This window comes from Branchiostoma floridae, chromosome 7, assembly GCF_000003815.2.
Source record: "Branchiostoma floridae strain S238N-H82 chromosome 7, Bfl_VNyyK, whole genome shotgun sequence".
Taxonomy (NCBI): domain Eukaryota; kingdom Metazoa; phylum Chordata; class Leptocardii; order Amphioxiformes; family Branchiostomatidae; genus Branchiostoma; species Branchiostoma floridae.
Window position 1 is genome coordinate 320,128 of NC_049985.1, and position 22,638 is coordinate 342,765.

At 43.2% G+C, this 22,638-nt stretch overlaps 3 protein-coding genes across 3 annotated transcripts in view; 1 reads left to right on the forward strand and 2 right to left on the reverse strand.

Moving 5' to 3' along the window:
• Positions 1-11,325, forward strand: part of LOC118419890 (sodium- and chloride-dependent glycine transporter 1-like) — a 133,467-nt gene extending 122,142 nt beyond the window's left edge. The window contains 12 exon segments of the mRNA XM_035826550.1: positions 4,530-4,749; positions 5,039-5,171; positions 5,535-5,669; positions 6,069-6,172; positions 6,626-6,750; positions 7,401-7,513; positions 7,840-7,973; positions 7,976-8,105; positions 8,593-8,692; positions 8,973-9,073; positions 10,192-10,359; positions 10,845-11,325. Coding sequence (XP_035682443.1) covers positions 4,530-4,749; positions 5,039-5,171; positions 5,535-5,669; positions 6,069-6,172; positions 6,626-6,750; positions 7,401-7,513; positions 7,840-7,973; positions 7,976-8,105; positions 8,593-8,692; positions 8,973-9,073; positions 10,192-10,359; positions 10,845-11,000 — 1,619 coding nt within the window. The 3' untranslated portion in view covers positions 11,001-11,325.
• LOC118419889 (protein Mpv17-like) overlaps positions 1-22,405 on the reverse strand; it is a 90,183-nt gene extending 67,778 nt beyond the window's left edge. Inside the window, exon 1 of the mRNA XM_035826549.1 lies at positions 22,197-22,405. The gene's annotated coding sequence lies outside the window, so the exon portion shown is untranslated. The remainder of the gene's footprint in view (positions 1-22,196) is intronic.
• Positions 19,668-22,046, reverse strand: LOC118419215 (dihydroneopterin aldolase-like). The gene is made up of 3 exons (XM_035825565.1): positions 21,975-22,046; positions 20,237-20,539; positions 19,668-19,754 (listed from the first exon to the last, which is right to left on the reverse strand). Exons 1-3 carry the CDS (start codon positions 22,044-22,046, stop codon positions 19,668-19,670), a joined length of 462 nt encoding a protein of 153 aa, XP_035681458.1.
• Positions 22,406-22,638: the final 233 nt, after the last annotated feature.

A 22,638-nucleotide genomic window follows, 5' to 3' on the forward strand; every position in this document is an offset into this window, starting at 1 on the left:
GTGTGCATTGCACAGATTAAATTTCAGATACTGTTTGATAGATAGAGCATATTGCACAATCCTGTGCAAAGACGTTAAGAGAAACAAGAAGTGATGATACACTTAAGTTTTATCAATTTTTGAAGACATCAGTGCCAAGTCTTGTTGTTGACAGAATGTCAGCTTTGACCTTGGAATGCAGCCAAGGTCAGTTGGAAGGAAGACAGATAGCAAGGGTCCTCTGGTGTTGCAGCAGTTTTGTAATACGATATTTAGATGGTTCTGGAAAGGATGAGGCAGATGAGCAGATGGCAATGGTGCCCGAGGGTTTCTGACAAATTTTCTACATTAAGGTTTTGCTGATGAACTTATGTCAGGAGGGTTGAAACCAAAATGGCAAATTCATGCAAGTGTGCACCACGATTCTATTACATATTCATTAAAAGACTTGAGTACAAAGTCTTGTTAGGGTTCTTTGTAGAAATGTAGAGCAATATGAGAGGGGTGCTATACTATATAATTATTATAGTAACTCTGTAGAAAAAGGAACACAACAAATTTTGATGAACATGAGAATTTTAGATTTGAACAGTGAAAACACGAACGATGTAGCGCCAATATCTGATAACAATTCCTATGGGAGAGCTGTGTTAGTCCCAAGTTCAAGTTGCTGACAGTTGCCCCAGTTTCAAACCTGGAACAAAGCCAAGTTCGTGTGAATAGCAGATGCAGACAGATTACGCCAGGGTCACATGTTAACCCAGTGGATGGTTGCTGATGCTCCAGATTTGTGGCTAGATATTTGACCTCTTTGGTGTGGCGCAATACTTCAAATATAGAAATCAAAGCTGTCATGATGATATTGGCACTCAATGGAAGCTGCTTGAGGGATTGTTTTTCGCCAAAGCTGCTATATATGATGTAGACATACTCCATGGGTGTCCAGATACTACTATTTGTAGATTCCAGACTGCATGGGTGTCCATATACTACGGTTACATGTACATGTAGGTCAGTTTGGGGAAGGGTGGCTTGACTAGGGTCAAGGGAGGGAAAATTGTCTGCATTATATACGTGTTTTTGTTAAGGTTCAGAAAGATTTTGAAAATAAAGTGGTGTTAGACTTGTGCGCTGCAGACTTGAAGTTGAAGGATACACTTCTCTAGAGTGGAATTGTATGGGTTTATCAGATGAGTTAACTTACAATTGTGAATAACTTCTTTTGAGGCCGTTCCAAAACTGCAAAAAAAAACTAGAAGACATGATTTTAGGGCTGCAAAATTGCAACTTTTAAAAGAATGGGAAAAAATTGCTAGAAATAATACAAGAGAGGTAAATACATTTCCAGACATAATGAAAAAAAAATTATTAAAAAGTTCAAAGCTTGAAACTGCAATGCTCCTGCATTTCCAACCAAAGCTGCTAGAGATCTGTCTACCAAAGAAAATCATGACCATAGCATGAAATATGAAAACAGGAAGTTCCACTGCAGTACCAAAGAAAGGCAATAAGGGGCCCAAAATCTAATTGTTACTTCCTTGTACCAACCCCTACACATTGTACCAAATATCACAAAGATCTGTCTTTGACTTGCTGTGTTGTCTTGCCCACAAACAAACAAACTGACACCCAAAAACGTAACCCTCAAATCGAAAGTAAAAAGTTGAGTGCCACATAACTTACGGGCTGACTGTTGCCCACAAACAAAGAAACTGACACACATTTGCACCCAAAAACGTAACCCTCAAAGCAAAAGTAAAAAGTTGAGTGCCACATAACTTACGGGCTGAGCGTTGCCCACAAACAAAGAAACTGACCCACATTTGCACCCAAAAACGTAACCTTCAAATCAAAAGTAAAATTAAAAAGTTGAGTGCCACATAACTTACGTATTATGTTGCCCACAAACAAACAAACTTGCAGATACCCAAAAATGTAACCTTCAAAGCGAAATTAAAAAGTTGAGTACCATATAACTTACGGGCTGAGCGTTGAATGGCCGTAGCAAGCATTAGGACCATGGCACGTGGTCACTGGGACTTCCTCTCAAGTGTGATGCAGAATACCAATGTTACTCCACAATCTCACTGATCGTATCCTCTGTGTGGCTGTGTCCATATATAGGTGTGATACTACATTTCTAGGAGACACCCTACTATCTAACACACAGGGCCTAACTTTAAGGCCCCCGGACTACGTAGCATTGTGCAACCAAGCCAAGCCGCTCGGTCTGCTTCTGTGACGCAGTGGTGGCGAGACGGAGGCTAACCGCATGAGGGATGTGAGAGTGACAATAATACATGTGATGATGATGCCAATGTATACTACAGGTACAGGTAACGCACAACATCCACTCCTGGTCTGTAAAAATGCTGTTGATGTTGATATTGTTGATGTTGCTATTGCAGAGTGACGCACTGACTAATCCTACACTTGGATCTTATAGGAACAACCCTCCTCTCCGCAGGCCAGGGTTAAGGCTCTGCGAAAAGGCGAACCATTGGGGACAAGTGCGCACGCATGATCCTCCGAACTACCGGCCCGTTGATTGGCCCGCACGCCTCGTGGGTATGCCATGTCGAAAAGTGTCCCCCAGGAATTTGCTAGGTCGTGATGATGATTATGATGATCGTACTGTACTGTTTTCTCCTGCGCTATTTCGGTATGGTTCTTGTGTCTTGTGAGTCACTACTCTTCGCATCCTCTACTGGTGTAGATTATAATCTCTCTGAGCATGGCAATAGCAGTCTTCTATGGGTGAGCTTTGCACTAAAATCACGGATCAGATAGAGAAAACATTCTCAGCTTTTCTATGACTATGGTTCAGTGCAGTGTGATGTGTTGATGCCGATGTAGTGCACACAAGGTGGTCAGTTGCAACTTCAACGCAATTCTGACTTTCCTTTGCTCCAGCCTTCGCACTGTGTGCTAAATTCTTTTCGTACCTTTATCGCGTTCCTCAAGTAACAAAAGGATCGATATATTCTGATAGATACAAACATTTATCAGGAACTGAGAATGGTAATTTTGCTGTACAACAGCTCCCCCTGGCAATGAGCCCAAGAAGTACAATCAAATACGAAATATGTCTAGTAAGGAAAGCCTAAGTCCAGGCTTTACCAATCCAGAAATGGCATATCCTTCCTTTAACTACATTGTACACGTCTGAAACAAGGTCTTATCGATAGACAGGATGCAGTTCTTTTTTTACAACCAAAAGTAAAATTCATGGCAACACTTTGTAGTTATTCTGATGCTTTCCTCAGCGCAGGAATGACTGCAGGTAAAGGCTAAAATCGGCTGCTGTGTAGTGTGTTGCTCAGCTGGATTTATCTTCAAGTATTATGGAGTTTTTTCATAGGCATAGTAGGACTTTGGTTTAATAAGACACGTTGCCCCAGTTAACAATAAGATGGCTTTTGGAAGAGAGTTTGTTATAGTGCGTGTGTCGGTTTTCCCAGGGACGGTCTTTAGGAAAGGAAAGAAAAGGATAGAAACATCTACCTAGATCCAACTTCGACTCATTGAAGAGCTGGTTATACATATTTTTGTACATTGGAAGTACCCTTTATTTGGTTGGCAGGGAATGGCAAATCTGTTCTGAAGTTTTTGTGTGGCTACAAAACAGGAAGGTTGTGAAGGAAACTCCAAGAGCATGAGAAGAAATTTCTTTAAGGTTTTCAAGTCCAATGTCAGTTAGGAACGGAAAACGCGGAAGTTAAACATGGCTTGAAGCATGAAGGTTCCTAGCTGCAGTGGTTGGAACGTTAGTGTCTTGTCAAAACACCATGGAAGAATCGTACATAATAAACCACCCACAGCATGTATATATATAGAAATTGCGAACTTTCTCAACATGGCATACCCACGGTAGATCTGTTTTGTTTCCATCTTCCTCCTACTCCGGACGGAATTGGAGCCTCTCGATATAACCGCCCCTTTCGTTATTATAAGACAGGTCTCTCTAACATTGGACACATACAAGTAGGAATGTCGCAACGCGGTGACACTGCTGGGGACTGGGATGGGTGAACTCTGAACTCTGACCCCTCATGGGGCCACTTTGAGGTGTCATCACCATCTGCATGAAAGATAGAATGATGATGGTTGTCTTGTGTCGCTTCTGACTCCATTCGGCATCATTTTTACGATCAGAAAAAAAAAAGAGTCGAAAAGTACCTACCAACTTACCTATCGAACAGTAAACATACTTCAAACACATACAAACAAAACTACAAGAAATAAAGAAACACAGTCAATTTTCAAGTACAAATTGGTGGTAGCTGAATTTTGACTGTTTGCCAAAAGAAATGCAAGGTACAAATTTGGTGCAAAACAGTCCAAAATTGTTTCCCACGGCTTGTCTTTTTTGATAATCTGAACGACAAAATTAACGCAACTAAAAACGTGTTGTAACGTCGCTTGCCTGCATATTGACTTGACCCCTCTAAGTGGCCATGCATAGTGATGAGGTGGTGGTAACAAAAGAACATGTCCGCCTATGTGTCCGTGCCGCACGGCTAACTCCCGTACCTTCGACCGCCCCCCAGGGATCGGCTATGGCATGGTGGTCGTGTCAGGGCTGGTCTGTATTTACTACAACGTAATTATCGCCTGGACTCTGCACTTCCTATTCTCATCGTTCACCTCGGCTCTGCCCTGGGCCTCCTGCGACAACGCCTGGAACACCGAGAACTGCACCCTGGCCGCCAACCATTCCGCGCTCGACGAGAACGTCACTCGCATCTCACCCACACAGGAGTACTGGAAGTAAGTCGTTAATGTTCAATTATGGTAAAGGTATACATGTAGATGTATCTGCAGCTACATTTTGTACATTTGTGGAACTGCATCTTGACTGGAGGAGAACATCATCCATAGCTAACCTACACATGAGTACTGGTTAAATGTTGAATTAAGGTAAAGGTATAGTTACTTTAAGCTACATTTGTGGAACTACATTTGTGGCTACTCATCAAAAAAACTCAGAAAAGAAAATTAAACACAGCCTTCCTATAAAGTTTAAATCCCTGACTTTTTCTGTGCTCTGTGTCCCCAGTAACCGTGTGCTGGGCATTTCGGCCGGTATCGAGGAGACCGGAACCATCCAGTGGGAGCTGGCGCTGTGTCTGCTGGGAGCCTGGGTCGTCGTCTTCTTCTGCCTCTTCAAGGGGATCAAGTCATCTGGAAAGGTAACTTATACAAACTGCTGCATTTGTAATAATGCATGTCAAGGTGTGTACTTTCCTATGATTGTGCTTAGGATATGGATCAAAGCACCCACACTTTGGAAACAGAATTATTTTGCATAAAAGCACTAATAAAAAGTTGTGCAGGATTGGCAGAAAGAAGTCAAGCTCAAGCAGTAGCTTTGAGTGTTTGCATCTGTCATCAGGATCAAGTACCATCACTCAACAATGGCTAGATGGATTGGTTTTTGGTGTGTTGATAGGTTGTGCCAAAAACTGTTAATGATTACATTTTGGGCCCCTGGCAGCTTTGGTGGGTACTGCAGTAGAACATCTGGTGTTGATACCTTTCTTCTGTCTGTTTAGGTTGTGTACTTCACAGCCACCTTCCCCTACATGATGCTGATTGTGCTGTTTCTGCGTGGGGTTACCCTGGAGGGTGCTGGGAAGGGTCTGGTCTACTACCTGACCCCGGACTTCAGCCGACTGGCCGACTCACAGGTGGGCTGGGGTTTATCTTTGTGTGTGTTATTGAGTTTGTGTCTGTGTGTGAATACGTATGCGTGTGTGTGTGTTTGATGTATTGTGTAGGAGGTAAAAGTCTTCCCATGTGTTGTCAATCCATCTCTAACACTCAAAGTTACAGACAGGACTGAAACTTCACATTAACATCATGTATACATGGAAAAACTGAATTGTTGTCCAGACGGATTAACAACAGACGTTAAACCGGATAGTTAGTGAGTGAGTTGTCCAAAATTCATAAGGCACACATTTACGATCAGTGTTTGTGGTGAAGTGCATTATACACAATTCAGCCTGTGGGCTGTTTTACAAATAAACTATTCTGTCTTTGAAAGCAGTGGGATTGAACATTGACATGTCAAATTTATCTTTCAGGTGTGGTACGACGCTGCCTCCCAGATCTTCTACTCCCTGGGGATCGCTTTTGGTGGGACCCAAGTCATGGCCAGCTACAACAAGTTCAACAACAACACCCACAGGTGAGAGCTCCAGGGATTTCGTACTTGGTAACTGATAAACTGTCACCAACCAGTCTTTTAAAAAAAGCGCTTTTTAATAAGAAAGCTAGACACAATGCGTGGCTGGGGAATTCCAGTTTTTCGCTTTCAAGACACATTCTTACTATCATCGCACTCGGACATGTGGATACTGTGATTCTGTGGTAACTTCATTTTAGCAACAATTATTTGATTTCTCGGAGGCCAGCAAGAAAAACTGTTCTCATCGCTGAAATTAAATCCTGTGAGCTACTCTCTTTCACCCAAACAGCTAAAACTACTGAATGCCAGCAAATGGGTTTACAGTACTCCAGTAAGACCTGAATTTTAAACAGTAACTGAAGTAAGCTGTTATATCTTGTGCACCACTGACTTTTGACTCAGATGTGTTGATATAACATTCACTAAGACATTGCATGAACTGTTGTGTTTTAGGGACTCTGTGTTCATCGCCCTGAGTAACTGCTGCACCAGTGTGTTTGCCGGCGTGGTGGTGTTCTCGATCCTGGGCCACATGGCTCACAAGCTGGACATGGACGTCAAGGATGTGGTTGCAAACGGTACACAGATTTCTTTATCTTCCTGTAATGCACCAAGTCATGGAATATAAGACCTGAGAGGTTTAGATTTCTGTGTCTGATGTATATATCGTGGAAATTGATTTTGGCAATGGTTAATAGATCATAACTTCACTCAAAACGCTAAAAAGTCTTCACTCCAGGTTTTCAAGCAGCTATGTCTGTGTTTACAGTCTGTCAAGGCCACACGCATTGATGTCTTAACACACTCCCTTGGTCTGAACTCTGTAGCCTGGTAACTGCAATTTGGAGTTGGACTTGCTAATGCAGCCACTGGTTCGTTCAACATCAGTACACTATTGTAAACACCACCCTTTCCCCTTCAGGCCCTGGCCTTGTGTTTGTTGCGTACCCGGAGGCCCTGACTCTGCTGCCCGTCGCACCACTGTGGTCTTGTGTTTGTGTGTAGTTTGTAATGTTAACCTGTAGATATAGAACAGTAAGGGCTAAAGAATGCCATTTTTTCCTGTGACAGGCCCTGACCTTGTGTTTGTTGCGTACCCGGAGGCCCTGACCCTGCTGACCGTCGCACCCCTGTGGTCTTGTGTTTGTGACATACATGTACATGTACAGTACTTCCTATTGTTGATCAGCAAGGTTACACTGCTAACTGCTCCCCTTTCCCCCTTTAGGCCCCGGCCTGGTGTTTGTTGCGTACCCGGAGGCCCTGACCCTGCTGCCCGTCGCACCCCTGTGGTCCGTGCTGTTCTTCTTCATGATCTTCACTGTGGGACTTGACACACAGGTAAGCTGATGGGCTTATGAAGGGAGAGGGATGGGCCCTGCCTTCCAATACCGGCCACTAGACACAGTTGATAATAACGTACTGAGTAATTTTGCTGAAAACATGTCTGTCTCCCCCTGTAGTTTGTGATACTGGAGTCTTGTATTTCTGGAATCTGCGATAAAACGGGGGTCCTGTGTTTGAGGAGGTGCCTTGAGCACATACCAGCCTCATTACTCACACCTTGAATTAGGGGTGCGGCTTATTACCTCAAACACTGCTCTGTGTGGATGTATAATGTTACCTTTTTGTCTATATTAAAAACCTGTATCTGTTTTCACCTACAGTTTGTGATGCTGGAGACCTGTATTACCGGGATCTGTGACGAGTTTCCCCACATCATGGGGAAGTACAAGACTTTGGGAAGTGTAGACATGGATTGTTGTCCATTAACAAAGCTTATGTCTGTTTCCCCCTGTAGTTTGTGATGCTGGAGACGTGTATTACCGGGATCTGTGACGAGTTCCCCCACATCATGGGGAAGTACAAGACCTGGGTGCTGCTGGTGGTGTCTGTCGTCATGTATTTCCTGGGACTCACCTGCGTCACCAACGTAAGTTAGGGGAAAGGGAAAATGAGATTGACCAGACATACAACTGTGCCTGTTTTCCCCAAAACTGATAAACTGCAGGCCTGGGGCCTTTCCCTGACAGGAGTGGCTGCAAAGGTGTATGAACGCCTCCAACCAAACAGAGTATCTACTTGGTTTATTGAATTTATTCCTTTGCGCCCAAACAAGAACTTTCCTGTCTATTGTTTGATAAAATAATCGACAAAATATAGAAGTTTATATATAGCAAAAGGAAGCAATCATCATTTAGGTCAATTCAAGACTGCGTACGAATAACATAAAGGGTAGGCAGCAGTCGGCTAGACTTCAAACTACGCTTCTAAGCGGCTATGTCAAGCGGGTTCACCCTAGTTAGACCACAGATTTTGTTGTCTCTTTAACACATCCTTGGTGTACCACAACCTCTGTTGCCTGACAACTTGTTGATGGTGTTGATGCAGTCACTGGATCTTTCAACTTGCATTTTCAGGCTGGCATGTACTGGCTGAACCTGATGGACTGGTACTCTGCTGGGTTCTCTCTGATGGTGCTGGCTTTCTTCATGTGTGTGGCCATCTCCTGGGTGTACGGTAAGTACTGTGTGTGTGTGTCTGTGAGTGTGTCTGTGTGTGTGCACGTGTGTGTGTGGGGGGGGGGGGGTTTCCCTGGTGGTGCTGGCTTTCTTCATGTGTGTGGCCATCTCTTGGGTGTACGGGAAGTTCTGTTATGTACTGCATGATATATGCTGCATAGATTGTCAAACACTCTTCCTTTACACTAAGGGCTATGTGTGTGTGTGCGGCTTTGAACAATGCTACTATAGTATTTGATGGTAAAAGGTATGACCATGTTTTTTGCTTTTTTCTCCAGGGTTCCAGCGTTTCTGTAAGAATGTTCAGGAGATGATCGGCTACCAACCCAACTACTACTTCAAGATCTGCTGGGCTGTCATCTCCCCCATGGTTCTGCTGGTATGTACTGAAGTAAAGTAGTGGTGGTGATAGTACATTTAGTAGTATTTGTTTGGGTAGGGGTAGAAGTGTTAGTAATACAGCGATCAGACTGACAGTACTGTAGTCTCCATCATTGTTTAGTTCCTTTGCATAGAGTCGTAGTCTGTATAGACCGACTGACAGAAGTAGTGGTAGTTGTAGTTGTAGACAGAAGTACTAGGCATCCTTCTGTCTTACACTCTTACACATTGACAGTGGGCTCGAGGTTGCCAAAATGTGTAAAACTGTAGGCTTATGATGACATTGTCAATATGTCATGCTAATATTGAAATGGTCCAGCATAGTTTTGTAAAATCCAATAAATTTCAAGCCTCTCATGCAATAAATACTATGTTTGTTTTTCCCTTAAGATCATAATGCTTGAGATTTACATTACTGTGAGCTATGAGTTGGCCATAGGTTTTGGAGGATCAATGTTGAGTGGCCCAGTATATATCCTTGCGGTACACCTTTTTGACTGTGTTCGCCTTTCCCCCTACAGTTCATCGTGGTGTTCTCCATGGTTGTGCATGTGCCTGCGTACTACGGACCGTACCAATACTCTAACTGTGCCATCTGTATCCCTGGTTCTTGTTTAATCAGTTCTTCTCTCCCTACAGTTCATTGTGGTGGTTGTGCACGTGCCTGCGTACCCTACCAGTACCCTAACTGGGCCATCTGTATCCCTGGTTCATGTTTAACCATTGCTCTTCTCTCCCCCTTACAGTTTATCGTGGTGTTCTCCATGGTTGTTCACGTGCCTGCGTACTACGGCCCCTACCAGTACCCGTACTGGGCCATCTGTATCTATAGTTCATGTTTTAATCACTGCTTTTCTCCCCCCCTTACAGTTCATCGTGGTGTTCAGCATGGTTGTGCATGTGCCTGCGTACTACGGACCGTACCAGTACCCCAACTGGGCCATCTGTATCGGCTGGTTCTTGTTTAACCATTGCTATTCTCTCCCCCTACAGTTCATCGTGGTGTTCAGCATGGTTGTGCATGTGCCTGCGTACTACGGACCGTACCAGTACCCTAACTGGGCCATCTGTATCGGCTGGTTCATGTTTAACCATTGCTCTTCTCTCCCCCTACAGTTTATCGTGGTGTTCAGCATGGTTGTGCATGTGCCTGCGTACTACGGACCCTACCAGTACCCCAACTGGGCCATCTGTATCGGCTGGTTCATGGCCATGCTGTCCATCGTCATGGTGCCCCTGTTTGTGGTGCTGGCCATCCTCAAAGCCAAGGGCAGCTTCATGGAAGTAAGTCTTCTCGCATTCAAGACTTGGTTGTATCTTCTAGTGCCTACGTTATACATGTGAGTCATTGGATGACTGGCGCCAGCTCTAAAATTGCTGAAAGTTCATAGCTGGTTCCATAGAACCTTGATTAGTTGATAGTGTATTCTGTGAGCAGATTTTGTAGGGACCGTAACAAACTTTTGCCTACATTGTGCCTGTGTGTCGTTGGATGACTCAGGCCCAGCTCTAAAGCAGCTGAATGATCAAAGCTGGTTCTACAGATTGAACCATAGTGTATTCTGTAAGCGGATTTTGTACGGACTGTAGCTAACTCTTGCCTACGTTGTACCTTTTCCAGCGACTACGTTACGCCTGTGAGTGTTCAGACGGCTGGGACCTGGAGCCCAGCTCAAAAACTGCTGAAAGTTCACAGTTAGTTCGTGTATTCTGTAAGAAGCTTTTGTAGGCACTTTAACTAACTGTTGCCTATGTTATACCTTTTCCAGCGGCTACGTTACGCCTGTGAGTCGTCTGACGACTGGGGCCCGGCTCTGGTGAACGCCAGCAGTGCCACATCCTCCCAGTCAGACGAAGCGGAGAAGAAGATCCCCCTGGAAGACACGGAAGGAAAGGGCAGCTCCACCTACATATCCACCATCTAACCCCTGGCTAACATGTGTGAATGGGAAAGATGTACCTTACTCCTGATAGCACTATTTCAGTATCTTGAGGATAATATATTGCTTAGTGATAAGGTTGTTCAGATTTGCCTACCGTAGAGACTGCTTGAAAGGCTTCGAAAGCAGACAAATGTACTTCTAGAATGACCCTTGAAAAGAAAACCATTTTGGCCCAACTTTGAAAGCTTTTCAGTAGCTACATTTTCGCCGCAAAAAGTTATAAAATGAACCATATACATTAAAAAAAACCTTTGAAAGGAAAACAGGATATGTTTAAACCAGTTTGGATGATCTAGAATTAACACACATGTAAGAAAGTCTACAAAACATTCTTTTACTAGTTGTGAACAACAAGTTGAGTGAAATCTGATAAGGGAAAGAGAAAACACTGGAGATAAGTCGAGATAAAACTCGAACGTTGTAAAATTTACAAGAACTGTACTTATTTATATCTCAAGCAAACCGGGTTTGTCGAGGAAGAAGTAATGTTGCCCCCTCCCCCCAAGGAAGACATGAAATGTCTTAGGAAAGAAAGCTTGAATGTGATGTGAAGAATGCAGAAGCAGCTCTGCGAACGTTGTGGTTCATTTTGAACCGGCAAGTTCCCGACCCCCCATATTGGGGCGACCCTTAGGCAGGGTGTCGTCCGGAGACTGTCCTATTTCTGTACTAAAACTGTTCTGTTTATTTGAGCCTCAGTCTATATTATACTCTGCATGAAACCTCTGCAGGCTGCTTTTATTATTGGGTGGGCAGATTACCCTCCCTTTGCAGCAAGGGGCTGAATTGTGAGGAGCTTACAATAGGCAGGGCTAAATCGCAAGGGTCTGGAGCGAGCTGACTTTTGACTTTTCATCGAAGTCATGAGGGAAGATGGAAGATACAAAATGAGACAAATCTACAGAAAGGTTCATTGCTCTGCTGAGAAACTTGCATGTAGACCAAGTTGGTACTGTTTAGGTTATGTAATCGGTCCGGGGTGGGTGAACTTTGACCACAAGAAAACAAATATAGATTCCCTACAAAAATATAGGGATACGATAATGACTATTAGAACCATGGGATCCGATGCTTTGTAGTCTATCTTTGCAAGAGGCCACAAAAGTGTTCAGTCTTGCATCTCAAATCTTTACTTCATTGTAAAATTAGTAAAACCTTTTTTCATATGGATAAGGTTTGACTCGACTGGTACAAAAAAGAAAACAGCATTCATTGGGCAATTTTAGTCCCAAACACAAACTCAGTTGTGAGAAACGAGTAAGAAATTTGAATGTCTGAAAACTCCTGTAAAATGACTATATATGTCCTGGACGACACTCTACCCAAGTCTTTGTCTACATATACAGAAATAGCCTTTATTTTGTGGAATGTGTACCTCACTAGATCCAACTCTTTAAGATAAGCACTTATAGCACATAAGTTAAGAATCAAAACCAGGGTCCAAATCTTAAGTAAGGCTTAAGTGAGTGTGTGATGTGATGTGACAGGAAGACACGTAAATCTTAGACGCTTTTATAAGAAACTTTCATGTTCTTGAGAGCATATTGTATACATAACATGCCTGTTTTGCCAAGAATATGTGCAGGGAAGTTGATTGGATTATGCTAACATCATATCCGTGTGCGAAACTTATATTTTTTGGTATTCGATCAGAAGGAATCATGGAAACGGCACTGGAAATTGCAGAGTTGAATATTGCAAAGTTGTATACAGTATTGCGTTCCTTTGCCATGCACATTCAATGCAGTGATCTACTGTGCAAATAGCCAAAAATAGGCAGCTTGTTCCCAGTATTTATTTTTTTGCTTAGCAGTTTGCTTCCTAGTGATGTGATGCACAAAAAGCTTGACGCTTGTGAGTCTTGAGATCGATGGTTAAAAGTGGAACTAGAGTACTGCTACTCTGGCTAGCTTGTTTTCTGATCCCAATAACTGTTATGCTGCCTGTTGCAGTGCCATAACTACATTGTATATATATGTAGAAGTTTATGCATAGAACTGTGTGAGTTCCACAAATTTTAGGTCTGCAAAATTTGTACGTACGTCTTGTGTACATTAGTGGCTGCAATTAGCATGAAAGTACATCTGTGTTCAGCTCGGCAAAACGCAATATGAGACGAATTCTGAACTGTGAAATTCCAATACCAAAAGATTTGGATGCATCCAAATGTTCAACTTTGTGCGATCCTTTGTCCTCAAGGAGTGACTCTACTACTGTCTTATGATCCACTGTTCAAGCAACTTCATCTTTTTCTTTAGCCAAGAAACTACATGATCCAATTCATTCATATGTTCAGGATTTGTTTCGGAAATGGCCAATGCTCTGTAACACATTTTTACAACCACTTTCTGCTTCAACCGACATAGTCATCGCTGCACTCTATGTCTTTATCAGGGCTCTAGCCAGCCTCTGTTTTTCCGTCAATTGACGGAAATTTGCTGCATGTGACAGAAAATTTTTTTAACAAATCCGTCAACCTTTACGGACAAAAATTCTTGGTGGAAACTACAGGCGGCTTGGGGACGCTGTCCACGGTCGTAAAAGCCACACACTGTTTGTCTTGCTATTGTTATGATTGTTGACAATGTGTGTCTGCCCCCTTTCGCATACGATAATCTCATTAAAAACCCATTGTCACGGTCTCAGTTCCATCTTTCTAACTTAATTTTCTTAATTTAACTTAACTAAAATTGAGCTGGCTAGAGCCCTGGTCTTTACAGACCTTTTGTCCTCACTGTAGTACCCAGAGCTTGCTTTGTCCACCCTTTGTTTTGAGAGTAACGTTCAGTCTTTTTTCTCTCCCCGATGTGTTTCTCTGTGTTCCTCACCTTTCCCTTCCCAACAACAGAATCCACAGGCAGTTCAACCGGCCTCCTGAGAGAGGGCTACCGGATAGACGTAGAGGCTTACATCTGACCTTTGACATCTGACCCTTCTGATCTCCAAGCAGATGTAAGAAACCAGCTCGTTCTTGCTGTTTTACGGTTATAATAAAGGGATTGTTTATTTGTGTTTTGATCAAAGAAGTTGCTGACCCGACCACACACGGACCCACCAGGGTCAGCTTAATTAGCTACAGGCAGGCGGGACAATCCGGGGCTCATTCCCGGACCGCCCTTCAAAGCGTGCGGACGCGAAACCTCTTCTCTCTCCAAGCGCGATGGCCGAGTTCGATTTTGCAGAATGGTCCCAGGCAGCGAAGCTGACCCCAGCTACGGTCAAGGCCTTGGCCAAGGCCGAACTTGCGGAGAAGGAAGCCCTTCTGTGTGTTACTACCGACATGCTGCAAATACTGGATCTCTCTGTTGGCCAGTACGCCCTGCTATGCAGGGCAACCACTAAACTGCAAGCGGCGGCCGGGGCAGCGAAGCCCGCCAAGACCAAGGCGACAGTCACCCTGGATGACCTGAAAGCGGACAAGGAGCTGTCCGACCTCCTGTCCCAGGTGGAAGGACTCGACGGTCTCCTGACGGACGGCGCAGCGGCAGCTCAGCAGACCGGTGACGACCAGGCGTCTTTTTACCTGCACAACAGCGCCCCAAAGCAAGGTGAGAAACCCCTACTTATACCGGAGTTCGTGGACTCCTTCACCCAGCCTGAGAACGACCACGAGATTGCACGCGACGGTCAGACGTCCATCATACTGCGGACCAGCCGCTCCCGCCCAAAGCTGGAGTCGATCAAAATCCCCGCGTGGTCGGCTGCCAATGCTAAGATCATGGCCGCGCTTATCCGCGCCGGAAAAATCTCCAACAAGCAGGACATCGAGGACTACCTCGCATATACGGTGAAAGTGTCCGAGTTGTTCGAGGTGTACGACGTACCGTCTGTCATGTTGTACGACAACCAGTACAGAATCCTACAGAACCGTAACGGTTTTCGCTGGGGAAGGGATTCCGAGCACCTACACTCCCGCTTTCTGCGGATCCGGATGGTGCCCACGTCGAGGCCCCAGCAGCGCAAGACCACAACATCCCGCGCGAAGACTTCAGACGGCCAGGAGATCTGCCTGAACTTTCAGAACCCCGGAGGATGCAGGCGACCGGCAGGCACATGTCAATATGCCCACGTGTGCATTACACCGGGTTGCGGCGAGTCACACCCACAGTGCGAACACGCCAGGAAGACCACTAAATAGCAACTCATGGACAGTCCATTAAACCTGGCAACATGGGAAACAGAACTGCGAAATGACAAGGACCAAGAGTTCCTCTTAGACGGACTATCAAATGGCTTCAAAATTCTACCGGCAACCAGCGACATTACCCAAGTAGAGTGCGACAACTACAAATCTGCTACAGACCCAGCTCATCGCGGTAAAGTGGAAGCGCAACTTAAGGAAGAGATGCGGAAAGGGAATTATGAACTGAGTCGAACAAAACCAGCCATAGTCAGTGCTCTCGGCGCCATCCCGAAAAAGGGTTCTGACGATATAAGACTGATCCATGACTGCAGCAGACCTGAAGGCTTCGCCCTGAACGACTACGCCGAGGCGGAGCGCTTCAGCTACCAGACACTAGACGACGCAGTAAAAATGCTACAACAAGGTTCCTACATGGCCAAAATAGACTTAAAGAGCGCCTACTGCCCCCTTTCGCATACGATAATCTCATTAAAAACCCATTGTCACGGTCTCAGTTCCATCTTTCTAACTTAATTTTCTTAATTTAACTTAACTAAAATTGAGCTGGCTAGAGCCCTGGTCTTTACAGACCTTTTGTCCTCACTGTAGTACCCAGAGCTTGCTTTGTCCACCCTTTGTTTTGAGAGTAACGTTCAGTCTTTTTTCTCTCCCCGATGTGTTTCTCTGTGTTCCTCACCTTTCCCTTCCCAACAACAGAATCCACAGGCAGTTCAACCGGCCTCCTGAGAGAGGGCTACCGGATAGACGTAGAGGCTTACATCTGACCTTTGACATCTGACCCTTCTGATCTCCAAGCAGATGTAAGAAACCAGCTCGTTCTTGCTGTTTTACGAGCCATTAAAGAAACCATTTCATGTTCGTCCCTCAAAATGAAGAAAACAGCATCTTCAAAGGAAATTCCTTGAGCATTTGGCGGTCGACAAAAATCTTTAATCAGCCAAAATAGGAGGACGTAAAAAATTGAGAGCTAGACACAGCCTTTGCTTGTTGTTGCTGGAGACTTGCAGTCTTCTAGGATTACCATTTTTCTCCTTCATCTGAATGATACCTTACATCTGCTTGAAGATTATGGATCCCCTCCCTATATAGAGTTGGCGGCCATTCATTCACCTCTAAATCAGGAGTTCAGGTATCTCTGTCACCATGGTAACCAGTCTATCGCCATGGAAACCAATCTATCACCATGGTAACCAACAGTTGATAGTCCAAAATTAGCTGATACATGTACCTGTTTTCCTGCCTTGGAGGTGTTGGCTACCAAGCTTATGAGGGTCTGGCCAATGAAAGGGGAAATGCAATTTTGTCAGGCTGTGTTTGACCAATCTGTAAGGATTCCTTTGCTGTATGTTGTGGACTGTGTTTTTTGCCAACCCTACTTCTACACCTGTACCTCAGCCTTCCAAGGGTTACTCTTGAGCACTCCACATTTTGACCTCGGCTTTCGTAGGGTTAAGAGTTTGGCTGAAGCAAGTCGATCCATTTGTGCCAAGTCTTCTTATATTTAGTTTGTATCGCTCTGCTGCTATCCTTGTTATTATAGTCTTAGTATCTCTTAGTTTAAAGACAGTCCTTTGCTGCACATGAAAGGTGTAAGGTTTTGACACATTTATGGAAATGAGGACGTGTACAAATTTGTTGCTATATCATAGTTGCGAAAGGCTGTCACAAATTTTTGTCACATAAATGAAATGTTCCTTTATTGGATGTAAAGTTGAAAGAATTGCTGTATTTTTTCATATTAAGATGTTAAGTTTGCTTTTTTTTTTAGTAGTAAGTGGCTTTGAACACCAGGGTTGATCTCTGCACATCATTTATATGATTGTTCACTGTAAGACCTTTAGTAAGGAATATGTTTAAGTACAATCCTTGATGTGAAGTCTAAGAGTGTTGTCCTTATTAATTCAATCGGCTGGAAAAAGAAATAAGCGATCAAAAACCAACCAAAAAAATCAGGAATGTGATGATTGTGGGATTTAGAGTTTCCCTTTATTCAGATTTGTGCAGAAATAACTGCATAGCCTTATCCGTGGTGGATTATACTCAAGGAAAATTTATATGTTTAAGTACTAAGGCTGGTGTAAATGTATATATTGAAAGATTCTACCAAATGAAGAATTGTGCTAAGGGTATGCAAAGTTTCGTCTCTTTGTCCCCATCTTGAAGATGTGATGTGAAGAAGATGATGTCATGATGATAAGACATTTTTCATGGTGACTTAAGATTCTTTCCAGGAAGAACACTGAGTAAGAACCAAGTGAGAAACTCTGCATGACTCTTGATGCCCTTTCGAAGAATTTTATAAGTAAAATGTACTTAAACATTCTATCGTGTTGCGAGTTCTAGGAATTATCGGGCTCGCTTTATTACGTATGATTACTCAATGCTGTGCTAGTTGAAGCTATAGTGTATATGTTGGCTCAAATGTTTATTTTTTCAAGGCCTGGGAAGTCTGAGTCTTTCTGTAACTGACACTGTTTCTGTGTTGTTGTTTTCTTCGGAGATTGTCAGAAAAAAAAATTGTGTTCCCAAATCTAATGTTGGTCAGTTGATTTATTTATTTATGTATCTCAAATGTGTATACGATTATTGATTAACAATGACAAAAGACAGGTGTGTTAACAATTGCCAACCAAGACAATTGCTTTGTTTGAACTTGTCAGATTTCACATATCCAAAATCCACACCTACTATCCCTGAAGAAAAACCAGACATTTTTTAGACTGTCCCCTATAGGTCCTGATTTTCGAGAAGAAAAAGTAAAAGTTGTATATTTGACGACATAAAGACTCAGACTACCCTCATGCTTATCCAAGTCATTCCTCTTCGTGCAAGTTTTGTGTTTACCAAGATAAGTTCGGAAGTATTTTTGGAAAGCTTTGTTGAGATCGTTGTCACTAGTTTGTTGCATTAAAAAAATATGAGCACAATGTGACTGTGTGATGGTCCTCTGTGTTTCGGGTGAATCTGGACCAGGTATTTTTTGCCAAAAAGCGATTATACTGGCTATACAGATACGGAAGCTGGTGTGTTAAACTTAAAGGTTGGTAGGCTATGCGGATACAGAAGCTGGTGCATTATGCCAAAGGGCGGTTTTACTGCCTATACTGTAAGATACATAAAAATAGGTGTGTTATGCCGAAGGACGGTTATACTGGCTGTACAGGTATGGATACAATGACTTTTAGATAGGTACAGATACAATGGTTTTAAAGTTTTATGGCCCATTTATCTTTTTTTTTTAGACAATACAGCACTTTGGTACAAACCACTTCAATGAAACTATGTTTTGAAGCAAGGTACAGGAACTGAATGTGTTTTTAAAGTTCATAGTGGTACAATGTACAAGTATATGGAAATGAGCTAAAGTTTCCCTACTCTTTGCAAAGGCCACTTTTATTTCACCCCCAGCGGAATTCATCATATTGCAGCTGGCGCAATATTCAACTCACCCGAACAAACACAAAATTGACGTTATCCTCTACCATTTACCACAGTTTCAACCTCGCTTACATGCACGGAAGAATCTCTATAAGGCCGTGTTTATTTGATTATATGAATGACATCCATTGGGCAACTAAAACTGATGCGAGCGTACGAATAAAAAGTTTGACCAAGAAAGTTGCCTTCATTATGAAATTGGTTGGAAGGTTGAAGAAATGACAACAGAACAGTAGATTCTTCTTTCATATCTTCTTTGACCTTGGAATATTCATGACGTTAGTATGCGTTTTTCGATAATTGATTTTGCCATCTTCGGCATATATTTGCTTACGATTTACAGTATACTGTATGGTTGAAAACTTTTTGTTTTATTTTTGGAAACGGCCGAAAATTAATGCGCACGTGGATGTCATCCATGTAATTAAATCAACATGGCCTAATACGGCTTTGTCAAGTACAAGGACACGTTACTTTATACCCGAACTACGTACTATCTAACGGGAGAGTACCACGATGGGGAATGTATCAAGATAGTCCTCCCGACCCGTTATCTCCATGGCAACCGCGGCTAGCGTGCTGCCATTGGTGGGATGCTTCATGTTGGGAGAGATTTCAGCCAATGGCACAGCCACATGAGCGAACCGAAGGATGTCAGCGTCGGGCACTTTTTTTGGCGACGCCTCTGAGGCGAAGCCGTTACACTCGTGATCGAATTCCTCTTCCTTATCGACTACGCTATATTCCAGCACCTCTGACCCCCAGAGGGAGATGTCAAGGTCGATTGTGTGGAGGCCATGCTTGTTGGGGTCGCGCACGCGCAGTAGCGACTTTTCTATCCCATAGAGGAAGGTTTTGAGGCTTGTCGGCGTCATTTCCGTCAGGATCTTCACGGCCATGTTGATGAAATCAGGCTGGTCGGTTTTAAGCTGAGGCGGTGTAAGGAACGGCGAAGACACCTTCAGCACCAGGACTTTCTTCCTCAGCAAGGCGAGGGCATCTCTAAGGTTCTTCCTCGGCTCGATGTTTGACCCGAGGGAGAGGTGGACCAGGCTGTCGTTGAAATCCTATGGTGTTCTCTCGATCAGGACACCGACTGGGTCGGCGAAGCGCAGGGCCTGTGGCTTGCGGACTCGCACTTGGATGCACGGGGCCTGGACATATTGAAATGAAAGTATTATGTTGGATGATAGTTTACTTTGGTAGACTTGTTTGTGGCAGTTAGGCTCGAAACACGGCACCCCTGGCCGGTAGGCAAGTTTTACTTTGGAGGGAGAGTTTTACTTTGACCTCATTCCGTTTCGGCAAGTTTTCTCAAAAGACAGTCGAGTCTTCGGACTCACTCTGCAAAATATGTTTTTTTATTCTACCCCGACAAAAAGGCATATGTAAAATGAGATACAAGCGTTCTACTGCAGTGCCAAAGAAAGCGGCCAGGGGGGCCCAAATCTTATCATTTTTTTATATCAAGAGCTAACCACATACTAAATTCCACAATGATCCATGAATCGCTTCTACATCATGCTGCATGCTAATTCACAGACAGTCAGGGCAATAATAAGCAATAGTTGAAATTTTCATTTTTTGTCATTAATGATGTTTAGATTAACATGTACATTAGTTACATAAAACGTACCTTGTAGAGAGCAGTGCAGATTCTGGCCACATCAGTCGCTAATTTCTCCACCAAGTCAAATGACGTTGACTCCACGTAACTAATGATGTTTTGGCAAACACCCGTGTAGTTCACGGAATTGCTGACGTCACCACTTTTTCCTGCCTTGCGCACGTCACAACCCAGGCGCAAACTGATGACGACTTCCTGTTTTTTCCCGATCTCGTGCTGGCTGATGCCGATCTCGGTGCGGCATCGCAGGTTGTCTATCTCGATTACGTCATAGCCTCTTCCGCTGGGAAGCCTACAAGTACTCAGTGACATCTGAAAATTGATATGGGTATCATAGCATTAGTCGCACACCTCTGGAGCAAAGAATCTGTCATTTCTGTAACCTGAACAAGGTTGAAGATGAATCCCACATTTTATCAGATTGTAGTTTATATAGTAACGATATAGAAATATTCTTTTTAGTAATGTTATAGGAAAGTTCTCTCACTTTGAATCTTTGTCTAGTGTTGAAAAATTCATTTTTCTTAAGCTTAAGAGTTTTGATCAAACGATATTATACAAACACATCTCAAGCTACATTTTTAACATTACGAAGCAACGAGAAGAAGCCAAACAAATGTATTAGAATTTTTTAGAAGCCATGTTTTAGATTAGTCCTAGAAACCACGTGTACTGTATTACGACCTTTTGTATCTATATGCCTGTACTTAGCCCGATAGGGCATGAATGTGCAATAAAGACTATTACCATTAAACCCTAGGGAAAATGTTGTGTTTCCTGTTTCCCTGCCTACCCTAGAAAAAAACTGCCGACCCTAGACTTTTTGGGGGGGTGGGCAGTGGAGTCACATAGCTTCCAGTTAGAATTTTTCAGCCTGCTTCCTAATGAAGTAAAAACACTGCTTGTCCTATCTAGTGAAGGATGAATGCATCTATTATGCACAACATTCAAGTTTGACATTGAAAGACACTTAGTGTCCTCATGTATTTCAGTTTACTTTGTCTTTGTTCAACTGCATTGTAACAAGTCACACTAAAGGTTTGGCCAGCCTAAAAAGATTACAAGAAAAAAAGATGATCCCTACCTACCGACCCCAAGTTTTTTAATGACTGGAATAGAAAACGCAGCATACTTTCCTAGGCCTAATTTTTGTTTTTGTTTATTCATTGGTGGTAACTTTACAGTTACAGTGCATAATAGCACTCAAGGGTACTGTATTACATATTTAAGTTAAAATCTTTACAGATGAGACAACCAGATTACATAGTATTACACAAGTATACGACGTACTTCAGCCAACTACGACGTAGTTTTACAATTCATAACGTACTTTTGCGAACTACGACGTAATTCGCACAACTGGCTCCAAAATAATTCGACTTAACTTCCTGAAGTACGTCGTTGTTGCTTGAGGTTCCATCTGACCTAACTACGTCGTAATAAACATGTCAAACTATTTTCAGCCAAACTAAAAGTTAGTAAAACATTGCTTATAGTAGGGTTCATTAAGCACAACCAGGAGTACTTACTTCCAACGTTTCGGTGTCTGTCAGACACCATCATCAGGGTAGAATGGCTGGATACGATTCTCGCTGCTACCGAAACGTTGGAAGTAAGTACTCCCTGGTTGTACCTAAAGAACTTCAGTACTATATGAATAATTGACAGCCTAAAGAAACTATTTACGGATACGACATGGCTGTATTACATCGTGTATGACTTACTCCATCAACAATCTATAACTCACCTTGTCATGAACATTTATTTTTTCCCCGAACACAGAGAACAGGATTGTGGTAACTTTCTCACGTATCGCCATTTTGAATACCAGAAGAATTCCCCGAGAGTAAGGTTTAGGTTCAGGGTTTTTTATGTCTAATCGGGAGGAAATAGCATGCTTTTCAAACCCTGTTCACAGAATCCAGCTTCATTCTGTCACCTAGAATTTGTACAGAAAAAATATTCCTACCTGTGCAAAAAATCGTTGACGGTGGAGTGACGCCCACCGGGCCTCTGGGCTAATGTAGTCTCAAGTGTATCCTCTGCGATTCTTTCCTGTCCCAAACCAACCGTACCGACGTCCGACAGCAACCCCAAGTGTCAATGGGCTTTACAAGACCAAGCGACAGATACTGGACGAGTTACTGGTGATAATACGTGGCTCTGTGTTGTCTGTGGTTCTGAAAGAGGGAAAGAGAATTCACAGGTGTCGGCTTTGCAGGTGACGATCTAGTAATTAATCACAATAACTTGATCACAATATATACGATCCAGTAATCAATCTAGCTAATTATATCAACCAATTATGGCTATGAGCTTCCACCATGAAAATGTCTGTCCAGTTCATCCGTTTCAAGATCCAAATTGCCACTTTGAATGTCAGAGGACTCACGCAGGTCAGCAAGCGACAG

Bases quoted from the DNA above. Each gene is read 5' to 3' on its own strand.
- LOC118419215 (XM_035825565.1), bottom strand. From the start codon at position 22,046: ATGGCGATACGTGAGAAAGTTACCACAATCCTGTTCTCTGTGTTCGGG. The intron at 20,540-21,974 runs GTGAGTTATAGA...ATCAATTTTCAG, and splicing joins AAATAAATGTTCATGACAAG to ATGTCACTGAGTACTTGTAG. The intron at 19,755-20,236 runs GTACGTTTTATG...CAATATGTCCAG, and splicing joins TCTGCACTGCTCTCTACAAG to GCCCCGTGCATCCAAGTGCG.